Source organism: Tachypleus tridentatus, chromosome 7 (assembly GCF_004210375.1).
Source record: "Tachypleus tridentatus isolate NWPU-2018 chromosome 7, ASM421037v1, whole genome shotgun sequence".
Taxonomy (NCBI): Eukaryota; Metazoa; Arthropoda; class Merostomata; order Xiphosura; family Limulidae; genus Tachypleus; species Tachypleus tridentatus.
In genome coordinates this window covers 139797613-139821221 of record NC_134831.1, presented here as the reverse complement: position 1 = coordinate 139821221, position 23609 = coordinate 139797613, and the positions used below count along the sequence as shown (strand labels likewise).

Here is a 23609-nt window from a genome sequence, read left to right as displayed (position 1 = left end):
TACCACTAATGGATATTTCCAAACTATTAAAATGACTAGCACAATAATTAGTAAAATCTACCTAATCAGATTAGTCCAACGACATTTGCTTTATTCACAAAATTTCAAAATAATGGAAAATTTAGTTCTCATAGAACCATGACAGCAAAACAAGAAACTTCTAAATCTTTAATAATTATTCTAAAGAAAGCAGCCATCTTAAACAATAATATTTTATGTCATATACAAAACTGCGTGTGTTGTTCAGAGATCATAAACCAATAGACCGGAAATAAAGGTGTCTAGAGCGTTTATTGTGCCATTAACAATAGCAAATAACATTCTGGACGTTGGTGTTGGCAATGTACACCTCACAATGTTGATTCTTCATCCTAATGGACATGAACTGTTCCCACAATCTATCAGTCAAGGAAATAACTGTGATTTCGTTCACTTTTCTTGACAATCACTGACCTCGAATCTCGATTCGACTGAACAATTTTAGGTTGAACTTTTAAACTGCATTAATTACCTCAATCCACCATTGACATATGTGAATTAATTGAGTCATATACTGTTTGATGATTGGGCATCAATCAAATAGTACAAATTCAAACATACTGTTAAGCCTATTTCATAGAATCCAAACTTTTAACGCTTAGAAAGTGGTCTAGCTCAGTATTAGGTGTGTGTGGATATTAATAAAATGAAATGCTAGTCTATGTAATATGTAATGAATATTATTGCCAGCTTCATATGGAAAGATGCGTACTAAAATATTGTTGAAATCGTATGAATATGTACTTATAGCTTGTGTCAGTTAATATAAGCAATAAATCTTAAAATATACATTAAAAACTTCCCTCAACACAAATACAATATTCTATAGAAAAAACTCGTGATACGCGAGACTAATTTTGATGCCAACTTTAAAGTTTACGATATAGATCCTCTTTAGTTATTACTTTCATATCCAACTCCTGAAAACTTCCACTTGTCAACCGTTTCAAGTTAGTGGAACGATTTTTATAATTTCATAAACAGGACTAATGAAATACCTACCCGCCTCTATTTATTTTGCTGTAAGAAGAGTGCTTCTTTCTTATAGATACGGACTGAAATCTGGATTTAAAAAACAAACATTATGTAAAAATGAGATATTTCACCAGAAGCTGAATATAAGCAGTCTTATTTGAAAAAGTTAAAACGACACTTCCAAAAATGAAGTATACAAAAGTTATGTTGCAGAATTTAGTCAGTATTATGTTAACAACTTGGATCATGAGTTTATTATGTTGACTAAGAAAAATATAAAAACTCGTAAAAGATGTGAACGGGCGGAAAAAGCTTTATTTTCATTAAAAAATATATAGAAAGACAGATATTGTGCAACAGAATATTATATATATTATGAAAATAGAACATGTTTGTTCTACTGTTGAGTTTGTTAATTATGATAAACTTTCCTACATGTGTATGATTTTTTACCACATAAACTGCTAATAAGCTTTTCATGTGTGTATCTATGTAGGTACATATATATGGAACTAAAAAAAATTCCAAAAAAGTAGCATCCGAAGTACAAAACTTGTCAGTATTTAACAGACACGTGAATTATATTAATTTTATCGATGTTTTATCAAAAGCAACACACTCTACAAATACCTCAGTTCAAGCATGTTTAATATAATGTTACATTAAATTCATAATTATAATTTTATGAGTATAATGTTTATTTCATTCACGTATTTTTATCCAGTCACCATTACATCATAATGTGGAAAAAAGTTACTCTATGCACCTAACGTTCGTAACATCTTTTTTTTTTCTATTGTGAAATATTTTAAGAATACCATGAAAAATATTACACCTGACAACAGACAAAACTTAATAAATAAATGTTTAATAGGATCATGGTATATTTTATCATAATGGTCTTTGATTTTAAAGCGAAAACTCTCATTATTGTTGGAAGTATAGGATACAAGAAGTGGCACTTTCTACATTTAAAAGAAAGTAGGCCCAAGGTAACCTATAACTGTCCAAATGACTTAAGACATTTTGAGTGAAATACAATATGAGAAAACAAAGTATATTTAACTGAAATAAATAATAATGATAATCATGTGAAATATTAACTGGGTGATGATTTATTTGATTGAACAATAACATTACTTTGAGCCTTATAACACAATCAAATCATTTACTGTGTAAAGATGTTTTTTTCTTTATTGGTTTTAATAAAGGATATTAAAGCTTCAAATATACCAGATCATTTTTGTTATTTAATTTGATTTTAGATTTTCATATTGGTGTTTAAATATAACATCTGACTGTAATGAAAATTCTTTTAAATCTTAAAACATAAAAGAAATTTATTTTAAAACAAGATTTTAAATGCTAGTACCATGAGTAACTAGTGTTAAAAGGTATAAAAAGTAATGTACAATATACAGTCGTAGTATTAATGACTTTTTGATCAAGCATGGTAAAATTTGGTAGACTTGCAATAACCAATAGTAGTATTCAGCTAATTTTGATGTTTCATAATTTATCTTGTATTGTACAATATGCATGTTTTGTAATTTGAAAGATATATTGCTTTAGAAACAAGGAAGTACACACTTGTTTGACCTCAGCCAATAAATATTGCTATAATTCCACTAAAATTGGCTTGAAGTAGATACATGTTATCTTGATAAGGTCATCAAATAACAAAATTAACAAAATGTATTTTGAAGGAAAAAATTAGATTTGTTATTATGTTTTACCAGAAAAGTCTAAAAATAATATGTATTTTCAAAATTAATTTCACATTTTCATAATAATTAATATTAGTAAAAATTGCATTTTTTATTTCGATCACAGATTCTAGACAAGTTTCTTATACATGTATATATTTTTGTAATAAGAACAACACTTAAATATCACCCCATTTCCTAAGATGGAGGTAGCTAACATCTACTTTTCCTATTTTTTTATATTTTGGAGACTTTTGTATATTTTTAAAAATAACCTACATAAACAAATAACATAATTAAAGTCAAAAGCTTTGGGTTGACGATAAACTGTTTCTGCTAATTTTGTAACATTAAACTCATGAGAAATATTAAGGGTTGTTCATTCCTAATGATAAAGCCCAGTTAGAAAAAATTGGAACCAAGATGTTTATGGTAGTATTAGAACTTGAACTTTGTGTTGTGCAAGACATCCAAAATCTGCATTAGGAAACTGTTTCATACAAAAGTGAACTCCAGTTGCTTGTTTCTGGTTGTTAAATCTGATATCACAAATATTCAAACTGTAAAAGTAAAAACTTTATTTGGAAAGATTGGAAAAACAGCAAGTTAGCAACACCATATCATCCACTATTCACATTAAAAGGATTAACTGTCACTTTCATAAAACAACCACAAAAGTCAGGAGAATATTTTGTGGTACTGCAAGAATTTGAACCCAACTTGTTACCTTTGAAATCCAGGTCCAACTCATATCTCAAGTACAGAAAAGAAACACTTAACTTTCACATTTACATTGTATTTTAAAAGCTGATACTGCCACATGCCATTCAATTACAATACAGTACTACTATGAAGAGAATTATAGACTTGTGATGGATATATTAAACGTTCAGTTATGAAAAGAGTATCACTATATTTATTACTTATTTTGATGTACATTGTTACATGTAGCATAGGCTATCAAATGAGAAAATGTGAACAAACACTGCACAGGAACATAATAAAGTATGGTAGCCTGAACTAATTATTCCAAATCAGCAAAACTAACTAAATCTAGCTGTTATATCGATGAATGCCACCAAGGAGGATTTGGTACCTATTAATGGACAAATCTACGTTTTCAACATTTTTTTTCTTTTCAAAATTGGATGTTTTCACACTTTATTTTCAAATTTTGGATTTTGGTTACGTCAGAGAGATCGAAATTCCAGTTCTCTCAATACTAAAAACAGTTTGGCACCAATTTTTCCAGGCATAAATGTTCAATGACCATACTACAAACCAAACAAGAGTTATGTGGGCATAGTATATCATACAATGGGAGCAACTGGCCTAATCTCAATGTGGGTTCATGTACTAATAACATAAGATAAGCTTACTAATAAATTCATTCCTGTACATTAATGTCTTAAAGTTTTATTAATATGATGGTTTACTTCTGAATAGCTCAAACTTTGATATCTTTAACACTAGCTGCTGTTCTGGTATTTTTAAAACATTAGGTTAATACTTGAATAAATTATCAATCTAGTAGCATACTAATTCATAGGAGTTTAACAGAATAGGGTATTAAGTTAATTTGCACCTGCAAAATGCTTTCAAAGATGAAATGGACATATGTACCACAACCATGATAATAACAATACTTCTTAGGACAAATGACATATCTAAAGCACAGAGATAATCAAAATTCTAGTTTAGTCTAAGTAAATTAGAACAAAAATTTTGATAAATTCCCCACAAACAAGATACTATACTAAAGTTTGTGTTTAACTATATCTAAAAAGTTTAACTCCAAAACTACAAATTGACAAAGCATAAAAATACAGGCAACAAATGCAGTCTAATATCAGGGAATAATAATATAATTTTACTTTGGTACTTCCAAAATGTTAATGATTAGGTTGAAATTAAAATGGCCACTGAACCCAAAATAAATAGTGCCAGCATAAATTAAACTTTCTCAGTAATCACTCACTTCTATGGAGTGGTGAACAAGGTAAGAGAGGTAGAGGGAGGCATTCTGTTGAAGTTGTAAAAAGTATGTGAGTGTGAACATAACAAAATGGTGCAGAAGTTGAATAAGGCAGTGTAGCATTTTGAAAATACACAGAGCTTCATTTTGTGTCTCAGCATTTGAAAAATGTGTTATCCTACAAAGTGTGAATTTCCAAATCATAAGTACTCAAGTAATTATTTCAAATCTTGCTAGAACTACCATTATAATGCATTTGCACTTTTTACAGCTATAATAATCTATTTGGTTCAAATGTCTAATAAAATATATTAAAAATGTAAGTTTAAGAAAATGTTAGAGGTGAAACTTGTTGAATACCAAAGAATATATATATATATAGTACTTCTAATATAATAAACTATCATAATTTAGTTACATTGATACAAACTGTATAAAATGTATAAGCATTAGCCTATGGAGAGTGTCTGGTTACCAGGGGTAAAATAATTTTGTGCCCCCCCCCCTCACTCACTACACTGCTGTGTATAAATAAACAATTAAAAATTTCTCCATATTTTTTAACTCACTGAAATTGAAATTTAACAGAAAAGGTTAGTGTTGCAAACAGACATGTATAACAGTACAGACATGTATAACAGTCATCTCCTGTAAAAAAACAAAAAAATTATGTTCTTGCATGTTATATCTTGTATGGGTCAGTTATTTCACTATATCCCAGAATTTTCTAAACATATTAATTATGTTATTTTGATTAACAGATGTTTGTAATTTTGTCAACTATACAGTAGTAGTTTCACTTCAATATAATTTGAATAACTCAAAGTATTTCTTCCCATCATTTTACTTTTATTACTATACTATATATAAGTTATTAAACTGCAGTCAGAAAATGTGGGAGTAGCTAGTTATAGTTGTTATAGTTATTTAGATTTTAGCACTAGGCTTTCTAACTGGCAGTAATACATCTTGAAGTACATTTTGTACAATAGATCTATAGAAAGACAACAATAAGTAATATATATATTAATGAGTGGTTTATGCTGGTTGGATTTTCTTTAATTCGTGACTTCATCATGATGCCTGTTTTTTGAGACTTTGTCCTTTCTGTGTCAAAATAATGAACTTGAAACATGTAACATAACAGTTAATGGGACTTGTCATATGATCCTTCATGTTTGTAACCTTGCACATAACCAGATCCATCTGTTAAGTCCACTCTTCCCCCTTTGCCTTTCCCCTTTCCAGTATCATCAAATCTTGACTTGTGACTGCCAGTATACTTGGTGTGGTCTGTAAGGCGACTTACCACATTCCCAGAACCTTTAGGCTATTGAAATAGTAGTACAAAAAAGACAATAATTTATCTGTCTGAGACTTTCTGTTACTACATTCAGGTACAATAATATACAACAGGCTTGCTCAGTTAACCAACTTTGATGCAAACAATATATTAACCTTTTTTTTTTAATTGAGGAAAGTTTTATTGATTTTAAAGAAACAGGAAACTATTTGTTTCTTAACATTGTTTTCTGAATTTTCAGTAATATATAAAATAATGTCAAATAAAGTTATAAAAAATAAGACATTAAATGGCTTTCTAAAGACAGATTGAAGAATGAAAACGCAGCTTAAGAATAATGATGCTAAACAAAATGAATGATTCCTAAATATGACATTTTTTACATGATTACTAAATGTCTTTGTCTGGACTATTTTGGCTTGCTATGCAGCACAAAAGAAACCTGATTTTTAGTATTGCTATCACATTAAAGGATTAATTTGCTTTCATAAAACACCCATTTTTACCTTGTATTCATATCCTTATAATGGATAGAGCACATAAAGAATTTAAGAGCATTGATAGCTGTATGTAAAAATGATTGTGTTATATACAAGATATTTTCTCATGGGACACCTCAAGAGATAAATAAGATTAATAAACTCAAACATGAAAGTTTCAGTTACTGAATCAGACAAGTAACATTGCACACAATGTTAATGGCCTAGTGGCTTAATTGATTTTATTTTACACACAGTAACTAAAACTTCTTAGTAAAGTCATAATTATGCATACTTAACACTTGTATTAAATATGGAACTTATAAAGTATTAGCATTGCTCACTTCCATAAAAAATTAATTTGTTAAACAGATATACCTTTAAAACCAAATTCAGAGAATGTGAATTATTACAGAAGTTTACTTGCTTGGAAGTAAAAAACAAAGTTTCTGCTAGTGCATAAACTGAAGTATAGTTTATTTGAATTTTTCATATATAATCATCTTGTGATGCTTTATTGTAACACAACATCTATTATCTGACTATTTTATATAATGTCACAGATGGATGTTGCTTAACGTCATCACATAATGTCTACAAACTTATACAAGTCTATACTGAAAACAAAGGACATACAACAAATACATGAATATATATTATGCTCACTGTTCATAAATTACAAAACTCTATTATACTGAATTTATATACAAGCCTCTTTTTACAGTATGGAGTTCTTTTTCATTATGATGTAAAAAATATTACCTGTTAGTACCTTAATTTCTAATAATTGTAATTATTTATAACTTAAGTACAATTTTCAAGTAAGATTTACCATGTTTTGCTCAACATTTGTTCCTTAGATATTAAATACCTACAGATGTGTGTGTATTTGTTTTGATTGACTTTCGTTCTTGCTGTGTGCTTTTACTGTGTTTAGGTCTCATACCCACCTGTCTCAAAACATAAGGCATGTTGCTTCTTATTGTTCGTATCACTAGATGTAAAAAGAAAAAAAAAAGGTGGTTTTCTATGATTAAGTGTCTTCTATACAGCATTTTATTTCTTGATATAGTGTATTATTCTGCCTTTGTGTAGGTTTCTTATTTAGTTAGGTATTTAAAACATCTAATCTGTCTGTGTCATAATGAAAAGGTTTATTCTATTTGATTTGTTTAAAAAGTAAATTTCTCAAGAATGTTTTAGTACACCTTAAGGTACTATAAAAGTTATTTTATTTATTAAATTAAAAGAATATATCCACTGTAAGTCCTGCCTCCAACATGTTGGGAGTACTATATTTCTCTCATGAAGTAGTACCATCACATATGATTCATCAGCATTGTTCTAACTTAATCATAGTTAACAGCATGTCTTCATCTTTATCTGCTTACTTTTAAAAGCAACATGCATATATAACTGACGATTTTTGGTAACAACAAATATCATTTCATTGACATACATTTAATAAACATTATATTATTACTGCTATGTAAGTGTAGTTTTGACTTTATCACCAAAATAATGCCAGATTTGTTTTTGGTACTTATATTTAGATTCTGCATTTTTTTTAATTACTGCAATTCCACTGCAATATTCTTTTTACGGAAATGTATTGTGCAACTTAAAACTTGTTACAAGAAATGCTGAAGATTCCTCTAATATACTGATCATCATACCTTAATTTGTCATCAGCTAATTTATGTTTAACTCACAGTGGGTTTAGATGATGTTCCAGGTGGTCCACAGCTTGAGAGTTTTTGTTTGATTTCAGTCACATCCACCTTCTTGTTTTTGGCAATATTTTCCAGGAATTGGTTGTATTCATTTAGGTTCAAAGCTTTCTTTACCCTATCCAAAAGTAGAATATTGAATAACTCAAGTCTAAGTTATTTAAATTTGACAGTAATAAACTGTGAGGTAGCAAGTTCTGCTTCTATTTTACGTTTTTATTAACCGTTCATTTATTATTCCTCCTATAATTTATGGTTCATCTGTTAACATCTAGTAATATTCAAGTGCTAACACACCTTATATTAATTATTTATTTAAACATTTTACACAATTACAGAAAATGCTATAGAGTAATAATTCCAAATCTTGATTAAAAAAGAAAAAATGTAACCTGTCACAGAATGTTAATATATGTCATTTATTAGTTTGTATTAAAAAACATTTTCTTACAAATAAAAATCATTACAGGTTACAAAAGTACAATCCATACCAGCTATATAGGAATCAAATAATTTGAATAGCATAATGTAGAGAAAAGATATTATTTGGAGGATCATGGGAAATATCTAGCAAAGCTCTTTTTGCAGTGTTTGGGCACTTCTGGGATTATTAACAAGGAACATAATTTACGTAGGAAGAATTGGTTACATTTCTCTCTTCTTAGTATGATTTTTTTTTGTTTGGGAAACAAGAAATAAATATATAGTATATAGTTTGAGACAGTTGAATTGCCACTGAATACTATGGAAAATAAACACAGAAAACGTTCCCAGAAAAAATGACTGATTTTTTATATTACAATTTTTCCAAAAATCAAACAAAAGAGTGTCCAATGACTCCACCCAAATGGGATCTGCAACATAGGCTTTATATAACGATTGTCATTGAGGAATATACAAGTGTTGAAGAACATAAAGCATTAAAATGTTCTTAGAATTTTTAATCACTATAGCATGTTTATTATCAGTATTATAATTCTCTATTGTACCTGATGTATATATATATATATATATATATATATACAGCTTTACTTCATTTCTAAAGACCTCCTATAGTCTTTCACAAAACAACTTGAGAAGTTTAATAAGTATATTATTTTCTAAAAAAAAGCCATGAGTAGGAGGAACAATAATAAACAAAAGGTGGCTTTGTAGTTGTTTTTTTTTAGGTTTTCGGGTGAACTGAACCACTCGAAAACTCATGTGACTGGCTACATCAAGTTACATGAAAATATGGGATGGAAATGTACAAGGTCCGTTCAAAACATTTATTTAAAGCTAAATTTCGTAATTTTCATATTGGACCTCCCGAATAAGGCCACTGAGAGATTTTGGGAGGCTCTATGGATTGGTTGCATGACTTTGCTTGATAATTACGTTAACCTAGGCATTTACGTAGTTGTTGTTTCTCGTGAATTTTCACGAATAAGATAGTTGTTTTAAAAATTCTCTAACAGCATTAGTAGTACTGAGAAATATAAACAGATAATAAAAAAAGTAATCCTGAAATATTAAGAACATAAATACTTAGAGATTTGCTTGAAGTAGATGCCAGTGTCAGTTGTAGTAATTTTCTTGCCATCGATCACTTTCGCTTGTTTAAACCATTTGTCACTGTTGAAAAGAGTGATTGAATCTCCCGTATTTTTCGTATCCCCAAACTTGGCAAACGCCTTGAACATCTCTTCAAATGATGCACTTTCTTCTCCCGACTTTGGGGACTCTGAGCCGCTTGCTGCCATCTAGTAATGAAAATACTTACTGTTATACTTTTTTATTCAAATAATTATTTACTTTCTTGAACCCATATTCATAACGCGTAACATTTATTGCGGCTTGGAAATGCTTCTTAATAACTTGTTTCGAGATCTTAGTTTTTGTTATAGGTGATAATTTTGTGAGTTAATTTTTTATGCCAAATATTAGCTAATGATACGAAATTTCAAAATATTATTTGTCTTATGATATCCCAATAAGTAATAAAACCCACGCTATAACCATCATAATAATTGTAATTTCGCAAATAATATCAGCCCTTATCAGCTAAGCTAGTTTGATGACAAATGATTTCACCCATGACATAAATAATTTTGATTTATATATTCACATATGGCTCACATCGATGAGGAATGAAAAACAAAACTGATTCATAAATGTAGTCGAAACAAAGAAACAAAAATGACGAGTCTTAAAATTTCTTTCGGAATAACAAAATAAAATAAAAATATGTGTATATCAAACCCAGCTTTCTTTCCCATTTTACATACACACGAGTACATTTTTGTAAAGAATATTTTATGTTGATCACATTTAAAGTGTATTCGCGAAGAAATGTACACTAAATATTTGTTTCAGACTAAATTAGATGTAATATAGTTTGTTCAGATAAAACTCTTGATGTTCACAACCAGGAAGCAGAAGACACATTAATTTGACACATTAATATTTCTAATGCAGTAGTAAGAAAGGTAATTTATACAGGTGCATAAAATTAAAGCAGTTGTGAAGATTTTTTGTATGTACAAGTATTGAAGTAAAAGATGGGGATTTTATTTAAGAGTATGTGAATAAACGTTTCTGTAAAAATTGCTTTTAATACAGTAATACTCGCAATAATTTACAGATTTTACGAAACATTGGACAAATGCTGCGAGAGATTAATTTAAAAAGATAGGTACTCTCGAAGAACAATGATTGTTTGTGTTTTTAAATTTCGCACAAAGCTACTCGAGGGCTATCTGTGCTAGCCGTCCCTAATTTAGCAGTGTAAGACTAGAGGGAAGGCAGCTAGTCATCACCACCCACCGCCAACTCTTGGGCTACTCTTTTACCAACGAATAGTGGGATTGACCGTCACATTATAACGCCCCCACGGTTGGGAGGGTGAGCATGTTTGGCGCGACGGGGATGCGAACCCGCGACCCTCAGATTACGAGTCGCACGCCTTAACACGCTTGGTTATGCCGGGCCGAGGAACAATAATAATAAGAGATGTGTATGTTTTTAAGTTACTTTTTTTACTTATATAACAGGCCTAATGGTTGGGATCGATACGTGTCGCTGAAGAAGCTCGCCTTTCCAGCCGTGGTGCATTTATTGGGCATTTCAGCTTTGTCGTTATTAATGATTTAATAAATTGTATTTCCAGTACCCTTAAAACTAAGAAAACAAGTCATTATTAGATTTTATACGTTTGACGATAGCAATTTAGTTTCTGCGAAAACTCAACTGCACGTGCTATATAATAGCAATTTAAGTTTGTTTTGAGATTTCGCTCAAACCTACACAAAGAGCTCTCTGCACATGACCGCACGTTATTTTGAACTATTACACACTATCAAACTCTTAGACTACTCTCAGTTAATGGAATGGTGATATTTGACCGTCACTCTTTTAGCGTTTCTAAAACGCGGAGCGCATTTTTGTGGTAACAAAAGGCAAACCACGTAGTCTTAGATTCAGAGTCTAAGCGCGCTAAACACTAAACTACGTCTGCTCAAAAATGTTTAAATATAGAACTGAGCATGACATGACCAGGTGGTTAGCGTGCTCGACTCGTAATCTGAGGGTCACGGGTTCGAACACATCTTTTCAGACGTGGGGACATTATAAGGTTCGACTAATCTCACTGTTCATTGATTAAAGAGTAGCCCAATAGTTGGTGATGACTAGCTGCCTTTCCTCTAGTGTTACACTGCTAAGTTAGGGACGGCTAGCGCAGATAGCCCTCATGTATCTTTGCACGAAATTCAAAACAAACAATATAACACAATTTGAGACTCCACCTGCGCTGGTACCTTACCTATCATTTCTTAGATTTATCGAGTAAGAAACTAACATGCTTCACATTTTATCATTTTTATATTATGACGTCTATACACAGGTTTTTCTTTCAAAAGTGTGTGTGTGTTTTCTTATAGCAAAACCACTTCAAGCTATCTGCTTAGCCCATTGAGGGGTCTTTCAAAAGTCTAAGTCGAAAAGGTTTAACTTCGAGAGAGTTACTTAAATAGCCCATGGATTCACGTTACACAATGAAAAAAAAAGCAGACAACTCCAGAACAAATAGTTTTGGCGTTATTATGTTCAGCTCTGACTTCGATCGATTTTCATCTGCTGGTCGTAGAATGGTGTGATCAGTCAAAGAACTCATCACAACGTGAAGTTAAAGTATTAACTTATTTCAAATATTCTTCCATGATTTCTATTTATATCGTCGGTAACTTATAGATTATAATTTAAAAATTTAAAGTTAAAACAGGAAACCAAACCGATATTTCTTAAGCAAAAGCGTCGGAAGTGAAATGTTTGTCGGGAGGCTGAAGTTGGAAATAAATCGAACTTGTCAGAAGCAGACGAAAATTTCTGATATCCTGGAACTTGTTTTCCCAGAAATTTTTCATAATTAGATTGCAAATTTGAACCTAATTTATAGCACTGAAACCAAGATATCATTGAAATCAGAGGGAAAATGCAAATGAAATTAATATGAAAATACGTATATTAGCGCCCATCTTAAAGACCATTTCATTTTAGCCCTAATTTATTAATTTTATCTTTTCAGTTCCTTATCAATAGCTACCAAGCTCAATTTAATACCTTTATCTGTTTATAATAAGTCATTTTGTTGGGCCAATAAAGAAACTCAAACCCAATGCGAATCGAAATTTATGGGTAGCGACGAAAGTGTTGGCTCTTCCTGGGTAGCGAGGGAAGTGTTAGCTCTTCCTGGGTAGCGAGGCAAATGTTGGCTCTTCCTGGGTAGCGAGGCAAGTGTTGGCTCTTGCTGGGTAGCGAGGAAAGTGTTGGCTCTTCCTAGGTAGCGAGGGAAGTGTTGGCTCTTCCTGTTACGACGTCCGTTTGAAATCTTCTTTTGTATTTATACATGTTTTACTTTTTTCTGTTAATATATTATTTCATTTTTGTTACTCGATAACAAGAATGCTATAACATAAATCCGTGTACTGAAAAATAAAATGTTTTCAACACAACAACTATTAATCAAATTTTATTGCAATCGAAAGAGGGCTCGGCATGGCCACGTGGTTAGAGCGTTCAATTCGCAATCTAATGATCGCGAGTTCGAATCCCCTTTCAGCCGTGTTGACATTATTATGTGACGTTTAATCCCACTATTCGTTAGTAAAAGAGTATCTCAAGAGTTGGCGGTGGGTGGTGATGACTAGCTGTCTTCCCTCTAGTCTTACACTGCTAAATTAGGGACGGCTATCGTACATAGTCCTCGAGTAGCTTTGCGCGAAATTCAAAACAAAAAAACGAAACAAAATCCTCTAGTCTTACGCTATTAAGTTAGGAACATTTAGTACAGATAACCCTCGTGTAGCTTTAAGCGAAATTAAAAACAACAACCAAAACAACATTACAATAGAAAGGCTAAGAAAACAAACTACTACCTCTAATTTTTCAACTTATATGGAAGCTTCAAACAGATTACCGGCATGAATTAAAACCAATTTGTAACTGTGACATTGTTTGGATATTTTACCATCAAATTACTGGGTCATTTACAGTGGACATGTGTTACATCATACACTTGTTAACTGACTTCATCCTCTCGACAATACAGAAAGATGAACATTATATAACATGATAGAAATCATGATATTCCTACTTTTATGTAATATTCAACCTATTATACTGTGTGATATGGAATTACCCAAGACAAAACTCATTATAATTATAATAAATAATTGCACAAGAACTTTAGAGCAGTCTGTGAGGCTTAGCTGTAACTTTGACTTCCAGAAGAAAGGATACCAAAACCAAAACCAAAAATTCCTGCCCAAGTAATAATATCGACTGGAACACGAATTATATTTTATGGGCTTGTCCAGGCACTATGCGGTTACTACACGTTCAAACAGAAACCAAAAACAAACAGATATAGTACTCATGACTTCAATGCTCTTGAGATGTTCTTGTGTTATGTCGGGCTGTGTGTATATATTTCTGATGTTGTGAACTGAATCAAAAGAATAAAACATGAGTTTAGTAGGTCTTGGGTCTCTGAACCATTTCTCGCTTAATAAGAACTAATAAAGGAAAAATCACGTTAATGGAAAAGCAAGCAATTAGATCTAAACAGAATTGGTTGCTTGGAAAATCAAGAAACAATATAAAACTGAAAATTTTACTGAAATAATAATATAGAATTAAAAAAGGTAACAAATCATGAAGAAATCACAGGTGTTTTAAATACGCTCTTGAATTACTATCGCAAAACCATTACGATCCAAGTTGGACAATAAAAGTGTCAGGACATAAACCTGATCACATGAATAACAGTCAACTTCCAAGCTGAATTCTAATTTGGCCCTCCAGTAGCTAGCATTACAATGCTAACGATCGGGTTTCGAAACCCGTGGTGGGCAGAGCACTGATAACCCATCGTGCTTAACAATAACCACAAAATCGATTCTAGAGCTCGACTGGTTTTCAAATAACAGGATTTTCTGATACGTTAAGATAATATTTTGGATTTTTTTCATATGTGTGTGTGTAGTTTCTTATAGCAAAACCACATTGGGCTATCTGCTGAGTCCACCGAGGGGAATCGAACCCCTGATTTTAGCGTTATAAATCCATAGACTTATCGCTGTACCAGCGGGAGACTATAGAACTAATAAGTAATTTGGAACTAGACTCAAGCCTAGAGTATGCGCATCCAGTTTTTTAAGGAATTCTTTATTGTTTTGTAAGAATATTATAAGTAGTTGCTAGTTGGAGAAGATAAAGGAAGGAGTGGAAGTGTGAAGAATTTAACTTGTGTTTTATTTCGACTTATTTTTAACAATTAAACTGGAACATGGAAATAGTCATCGTAAGTGGTCTGGCCAGGAGGTTAAGGAGCTCGACTCGTAATCTGAGGATCGTGGACTCGAATCCCAGTCACACCAAACATGCTCACCCTTTCAGCCGCGGGGGAGTTATAAGTGACGGTTAATCCCACTATTCGTTGGTAAAAGAATAGCCCAAGATTTGGCGTTGATGACTAGCTGCCTTCCCTCTAATCTTACGCTGCTAACTTAGGGAGGGCTAGCGCAGATAGCCCTCGTGTAGCTTCGCGCGAAATTGAAAGACAAACAAAGAACATTCCAGCAATTAATGAAGAAAATATAAAGTGAAAATTTAACAAAGTGTTGAGTAATTAATTGTTAGTAGTACTAGTGAATTATTTTGTAACGCTTACGGTATACTAGGGAACTGAAAAATAAATAAATAAATAACTTAAAGACACATTTTATACAAACTGAGCCAGATAACGTAGAGGCTTATAAAATAAATATAGTTAAACTTAGTAGGTTTATGATCCTCCATTGGCAGAGCAATATGTTTGCTTACTTGCAACCCTACAAACCGAGGTTCGAGAGCCCTGGTGGGTTCTTCCTATAGTTTTGTGCGTAATAGCAAACAACACGTTTATCACGTAATCTAAAGCACGGGTAGAATAAGATTATTGTTTATGTTTAGAGGATAAACGACAAAACAACTATTAGCCTGAAGAGATAAAGTTCACTTCTGTTTTATATCTGAGGAAAATAACGAGTTTACTTCGTCGAAAATTTGCGAAGCACATCGGCAGTTTGGGTCTCGTATTTATGAATTCTGGAAATTTCTTAAAATAATATATGGTACATCTTTTCCGGGATATATTTAACAATTGACAAAGCGTATCTTATATTTTATTTTATTTTAAAATATGACTTTTATTTATTTGAAGGACAAGAAAACGAACTCTGAAAATTAATAATCTAAACTTGTATAAAACGGCTAATTGATAAAGCAAACAATCTTTTTTTTTCGTACACATAAATTTATGCAATTTGGATAACTTTCATTCTGTTACTAGGTCAACTTATCAAATACAAGGAACATAATTTCTGTACATAAGTATTGGAAAGAAAAGTTAATGAAATTTACGCACGCATCACACAAGATTATCAATATGAAAATATTTTTTTCGTTCGTACGGTGTATGTTTCTTTTACCTGTGACCTGGCATGGTCAGGTGCAGGTAGTTAGGGCACTCGACTCGTAATCCGAGAGTCGCGGGTTAAAATTCCCGCCACACCAAACATACTCTGCCTTTCAGCCGTGAGAGCGTTATAAAGTGACGGTCAATTCCACTATTCGTCGGTAAAAGAGTAGCCCAAGAGTTGGTGGTGCTGACTAGCTGCCTTTCCTCTAGTCTTACACTGCTAAATTAGGGACGACTAGCGCAGATAGCCCTCGAGTAGCTTTGCGCGAAATTCAAAACAAACCAATCGTTTGTTTATTGTTAAGCGCAAGGCTATATGGGCTTTGTCTATTTCAGGTATCGAAACCCAATTTTTAGCGTTGTAATCCCTCGTGTGTATTGCAGCCACTACATATTAAGCGAAACAACTGAAACATATTTGAATATATTACGTTATGTTGGAATTAGAAAATCAAACTGTTGCTAAGGTATAATGCATAAACTTATTAATAGATGGCAGCAGTCATTGCAATTAAAGTCTTATTTATCTTTAACTAACATGGCGATCTCGTTCATATGAAAATGGATACCAATATCATCAGAAAGGTTAATGATATAGCAATTAAAAGATTGAGGCGTTTTCAATAGAAACTGTCTGTACTTATGATGCTAACCACGTACTTCACGTCATGCGCTTGTGCCCAACAAATAAAAAGTAAATGAGATTAAAATTGCTACATATATTAATTATTGCAAAGGTTCATTGAGTAGACACAATATAATAGAGACAGTAAGGACATAATAAAAAAGTACTGAAACAACCACAAAGCATAATTGTTATATTACGTCATGCCAACAAAATTTGCGTTAAAACGAAACTTTGTTTCACTGTATTTATCATAAATGATAATATAACTTAATAAAAATGGTTCTTTATTTGTTTATAATCTATTTTGTTCGCTAGACAGATTCAAAAGAAAGAAATTAAGGTCAGTTATTGCATGTTTTTCAAAGAAATGTGAAGTTGGTTTGTAATGTTCAATGGTGTTGATAAAAATGATTTTTCCATTCAGAAGTCGACGTAAATTTTGCAATAGTCACATACGACTCAGAGATTGAACGAATGCCATTGAATTATACTGGGTAGTAAAATATATTCTCATATATATATTTGTGTTTGTGTGTATTACAAAGTGAAGTTCATATCAAAGATCACCGATAAATTATTAAATAATTCTTTCTGTACTTTCTTATAGCAGATAATACATTGGAAAGGAGGAACAATGGCATAGTAAACAAGGTCCTAAAGCTCACACAAATATTTAAAGAAATTTATATTTTCTGGTAGGAATGGGTGGAGAGAAACACTACTGCTATATAAACATAACACTGACAAAATAACACAAAATTTGTATTTTTTTGTTTGTTTAAACAGAAAATTATTAGCGTTTCTAATATATGTTGGAGTCAAAGAGACAAAGAAGTCGGATGCTTGAGTTGTTTTTTTTCAAAACTAATAGTTGAGGGTATATAATTATGAAACACTGTTTGAAAGGAAACTATTTTATGAATTTTTAAAACGACTATAAATACAAGGAGTCCTAAAGCAGAGCTTAAAACAAGAGAGAGAACACATATGAAACCTTAAGCACATTAGTTCTCGTTTTCATTAATCTAACACAAAATATTCAGTGTTTGCTACGTAACGTTCCTTGAATAACATAAGTAATCGAGAAATATACAAAACATATCAGACTACTAAAACACACGAAATAGTTCATTTATTAGTCATTACAATAAAATATTATTTGTATATTTATATTTGTATATTTTTAGATACTTGTTCCGCTTCATTATTTGTTTTCTTTCCTAATTCAGAAGAATCTAGATAAACGTTCGGTAAAATAAGGTTCTTGGCCAAAACTAAAATACTGCATTTCGAAATATTCGAAGACAGTCTTGATAACAAACACTTTTGTTTTACAATTAAAGAGACCTATAGAACCCTATTCTAAACTAACATCTTGACAAAGCACAAGCTACAGAAACGACATATTAACTTTATTTACATTGAAATAGATTCGTTTTGTGGGTTATTCAAGTTTTATTCATGAAATTATTCGTATTTATTCCTGTGACGTGAAAATGTTTGTTCTATAGAAGATAAAAGTCTCTAGATTAAATGTGTTAAAATTGATATAATAATGTGAAAACACCAACGTAGCTTATTGAATCCCAGTGTGAGTGTAAATATATTCCAGTTAAACTGGAAATACAGAAACTGAATATGTTACATTGACTTGATTCTTGGAGCACTGTCATGTCGTTACAGCTCATATCGCTAAGTCTATTCAAGCTCTATTTGACGATCGTGGATCTCCACAATAGCCCAGAAGCATAATTTCCATCACAAATAGCTCCGTCGCTAAGTTGTCATACCCAAAGCACATCATGCCTTCCATAATCCATATAGTCTACAAGGGAAAAGACATCTCAGTGTATACGTTTTAGCTGTCCTATCGCACAGAAATCGATAGACGGTGGGATAGGTGACTTCACCATTACATCTTCTATGAAATGGCATTAATACCTGTTTCCAGCTGCTTGAGAAACGTGACGGTCGAACAGATATTATACTTGCCATCATTTCCAGACGGAGATCTTTATTGATGCTTACTTTGCATGGAGCACTTGGCATCTTTTGTCATTGACGTTTGTGTTCGAGAATTCTTACCTGTTACAAGATGGCGCACTTTGCTCATTGCATCTGGGATACAGCTTGTTGCATATCTCTTTCGGGATTGTCCAGGTTTCCCAAATTTAAACCACATTTCTTCGTTTTTTAATACCATTAAGTACAAGACATAATCATATCTGAAATATCTAGATCCTTGATCTAAATCTATAAATATTTTGCATCGGAAGAGGCAATCAACGTCTGGTGAGATTTCAAAACATTCTTAATGCTAAACCATCTTAAAACGTAGTTTTTACATATTCCGTTTAACTGCGACATTCACTATGGTTGTTACATGATTTGCTGATCTGCACATTCAACATCATTTTAATTATACGTACATAATCATATGCATCAGTAAGGTACAGTGTATCAAGAAATGTGCATTTGGGGTGCATTATGATAGTGGTGATCGAATCCCACTGTTTTCTTCGACAAGCATAGCCGAAGAAATGGCTATGGATGGTGTTTACTAATTTATTTTTCTTTAGTTTATCACTTGAAATTAAAGTCTGCGAACTTACAACGCTAGAATCTGGGTTTTGATACCCATGGTGGACAGAGCACAGGTAGCCCGTTGTGCAGCCTTTGTGCTTAATTACGTACAAGCAAAGAAAATTAGAAACGTTTATATGTATTTAACCGTTTTGTGTAGCTTTGCCCAAAAATTGTAGAGATACAGCAACTCTCACTCTACTTCATACATTGATATGACGTTTACAAAAAACAACACGAAAAGTCGGGTTACGTTTACTGTTTATTGAAAAAAATTGTTATTATACTTTGTAAACTCTGAAATATATTTAAGAAAATATGTAGACATGATACTGTTGTCTTATTTTGTGGCCTGGCATGGCCAAGCGCGTAAGGCGTGCGACTCGTAATCCGAGGGTCGCGGGTTCGTGTCCGCGTCGCGCTAAACATGTTCGCCCTCCCAGCCGTGGGGGCGTTATAATGTGACGGTCAATCCCACTTTTCGTTGGTAAAAGAGTAGCCCAAGAGTTGGCGGTGGGTGGTGATGACTAGCTGCCTTCCCTCTAGTCTTCCACTGCTAAATTAGGGACGGCTAGCACAGATAGCCCTCGAGTAGCTTTGTGCGAAATTCCAAAACGAACAGTTTTATGTTGTTAATTACATATAACTCTTTTGACTATTTAATGCTAGATGTGTTCACTACTTCACAAACTAAAATTCGAGAAAGGTTACGATTTCAACTGTAAATGGTGAAATAGTTTTAACAAAAAACATTATAAATTTAAATATATTTGTTTTTGCGATAGAATGATCATATTCGAGGAAACTAAAAAAAAATGTTAACGAACGTGTGTAATTAAAATTTATATATTACGATATTTATTCAATCTGTTTGTATATAAAAAACTCACATGGGCTGTCTACTGTGTCCATCGCAGGAAGTCAAAATCTGGATTTTAACGTCGAAGTCCCTAGATTTACTGCTGTCCCACTGGGGAATATTTTATAGCTGAGTGACATATTAAGATAAATAACTGTCTATATTTATACTTATTTTATATAATTGCTAATTTTAACAGTTTAATCTAAGATGTGGAAATTGGGCCTACTTTTTCAGTGAAAAGTTAAAGGTACGATTCTTCCAAACACGATTCACACTTTCAGCAGTTGGCGTGTTATAAAAGTGACAGTCAGTTCTGTTTCTGAGTTCAAAATTAGCGATAGTCAAACTGTGGATCTCTAACATGGCTGTTCTCAAACGTGCGCATTTTGAGGTAGAAAAAATTAATTTCTTTTCATATTCGAGACGCGATTCCAATCACAGTTTAACTTTATTCACGGTATTTTGAATGTAAATTATTTTACTGTAATCAAGCCAAGGTGTGTACGAGAGCGAATCATGTTGTCGATTCCTTTTAAGCTGAATTGATCGATTACCCTAATTTATAACTAATTTACAATTCATATTATATATACATATATAAACATACATACAGTTAAGGTGAGCAAAACTAATAGTGCATCATAAATGTTTCTTCATGTGCTTTATTTTAATAAAGCGTGTATAGGAAAATGTACCCAGCCGTTACCACATAATGCGTGCATTTCTAGTATTACGTGCATATAGCTAGCTGTTAAAAATGCCTTTTTTCTATACATATTCTAGAGTCTTGTTACTTTTGAGTAACGAAGTACACCGATGTAACTGATACAATGAATGTTCTATCAGGTAGTAAATGATTACTGGATTTAAACTGATTTAGCAATACAATTAAAAATATTCCGATATACGTTAGAGATTTGTCATTGGACTTGTATTTATCACTATGAGTTTTATCGCATTATTTTTTTTTGTTTTTCATCTTGCTCAACAGACAAGTACCACTAGTTTAAAGACCTAATTTTTGGATGACTATAAATTATTACAGTCATAGTTTATGTGAGTGGCTCAGAGAAGATGAAATAGTATCATTTATCGGCGTTTACACATATATCTATCATTCTGCGAATAATTATGGAATAAGCGATAAAAATGAAAAACGTAATTTCTGAATTTAATTACAAATTAAATCACATCAAACATCATCATTTCCGTTGATAATTTTAATAGCATGATGATTAATTTTCCATTGAATTCGAAAGTAAAATTGATTTTTTTTTTTTTTTTCTATTTCAAACATGTTCTCAATTTTTAGTCTTTTTCTTCTCCAAAGATTAAATTGGTTGGTTGTATTTGTATTTGTAGTAATTGGTTGGTTGTATTTCCGAGCAAAAACTACGTTCGCAAACTCACTATTTTAATTGATTTTTTTTGTTTGTTGATTTTCACGAAAAGCTTTTCTAATGGCTCTTAACATTAGCTACCCTTAATTTTGAAGTGAGGCTAGAGGGTTTGTTTTTGTTTTTGAATATCTGCGCAAGCCGTCCCTAATTTAGCAGTTTAAAACAAGAGGAAAGACAGCTAGTCATCATCAACCACCGTTAACTCTTGGGCTACTCTTTTACCAACGAATAGTGGGATTGACCGTCACATTATAACGCCCCCACGGCTGAAAGGGCGAGCATGTTTGGTGTGACGGGGATGTATACACATATAGACAAACATGTCACAACTTCCAATCATAAAGTTGAGGATCTTTTGACTGTAGGAGTTATTAATACTCAAACAGACATTCACAGAAAAGGACGACTAGAAGGAAGATTAACCTATAATCTGAGTACTCTACAGCCACTTGGTTTATATGAACGTTTTTCTTTCCTATAGATTCTGATTTTTCCTTTAAAATTTAATTGCTATCTGTATTATATTTTCATGACTTGTAATATTTATACAAAAGATGTAATTTTGCAAAGATATTTCACGCTTAACATTCCAAGTGGTACTATTACACAAACAATTTCTTTGAATTCAGCGCATGCGTTTTTTAAGAAGATGGACGGGATTCGAACCCGCGATACTCAGAGTCGAGTGTCTTAACTACCTGGCCATGTCGAGCCCGCGATGGTAAGACCGTTAACTATATATAAGACTTCGTTCATGTAGGGGTAAACCTGAACGAGGAGGTTGACACGCTCGCAAGAAGTCACTCCTTCTAATGACAGGATATCGACTTTTTTGCCATAGCAAGTGGAAAATGATGACCTAAGAAAGGCCTTGATAAAAATCAAAGTAACGTATGATGTAGCTATGGAAAGCAACAGACGGAGAATCAATAAGCATTAAATAGTCAGAAAACTACTGTAACATCATGAAAAAACTCTCTTCTAACCCTTGCGATTTTTCCACACCAGAGGGCCAGCGGAGTAACCACTGGGAATGCCATCTAGCGTCCATTCCCATTTAACTCAGCATTAAGTTCATATGGTTCATTTAAAACATATTACATCTATAAAGTTTACACTGTCATAATTTTAGTAAAGTACCCTAGTGACTTTACTTTTTATCGCATGAGAGTTTTCATGTTTGTTTATTTAAAACTTATATTACTGTAAAATCGACCCAAAAGAAACAAACGTGAAAATCAGATAGCTCCCAGCAAGAACTGCCAGCTCATTTGCGAGTCTTCTTTGATCGAATTATGGGATGCGATCATTACTCTCTTACCAGACCATCACGGCCTCAGAAGGAGGAACAAGTGTGGTATCTGCACTAGCTGTCCCTCATTTAGCAGTGTAAGACTAGAGGGAAGGCAGCTAATAATCAACGTTGTTCGCTCTTCTATGTAAAATATTTTCTCAACCCAAACGAGCCGTTTTTGCATATAAATTTCTCTACAAGTGGGTTTTCTCGACATCACTAACCAATATACGTGTTATTTTCTGACACAATACTTCCCAGTTCAGATCATGCATTTCTGCCGCATTTGTATGGAACTGAATACCCAAAAATTTTAAAGGGCCATTTCCAATAGTCAATTTACCCATTTTTACTTCCTGGTTATCAGCTAATGAGCCCAACCACATACCTTTACTTTTTCTCCAGTTTACTTTGCTACCAGATGCCCGTTCATAATCATTACACGTTTCCTGTATGGCAATAAGAGAGTCAACGTCAGACACTTATCTGAGTATCATTAGCATGCATGTACACCAGTGAAGTCGAACAGATATTATTGTATTTGAGAGAAATACCTCGAATTTGTGGGTTATGTACCAAGGCTTCTCTGAAAGGTTCCGCACAGAGAACATACAGTAATGCAGATAAAGGGTATTC

At 32.5% G+C, this 23609-nt stretch overlaps 1 protein-coding gene across 4 annotated transcripts in view; it reads right to left on the bottom strand.

Annotated features, from left to right (window-relative positions):
- Positions 1-1309: 1309 nt before the first annotated feature.
- The window catches only part of LOC143256736 (tubulin polymerization-promoting protein homolog), a 44512-nt gene continuing 22212 nt past the window's right edge, over positions 1310-23609 (bottom strand). For 3 of the 4 annotated variants that reach the window (XM_076514349.1, XM_076514347.1, XM_076514350.1), the window contains exons 2-4: positions 9735-9949; positions 8190-8325; positions 1310-6025 (exon numbers count right to left, since the gene is read on the bottom strand). In XM_076514349.1, the coding sequence (XP_076370464.1) occupies positions 5843-6025; positions 8190-8325; positions 9735-9949 (534 nt within the window). In that variant the 3' untranslated portion in view covers positions 1310-5842. Of the gene's footprint in view, positions 6026-8189; positions 8326-9734; positions 9950-12806; positions 13108-23609 lie in introns of all 4 variants that reach the window. The other variant, XM_076514348.1, reaches the window with a different exon arrangement.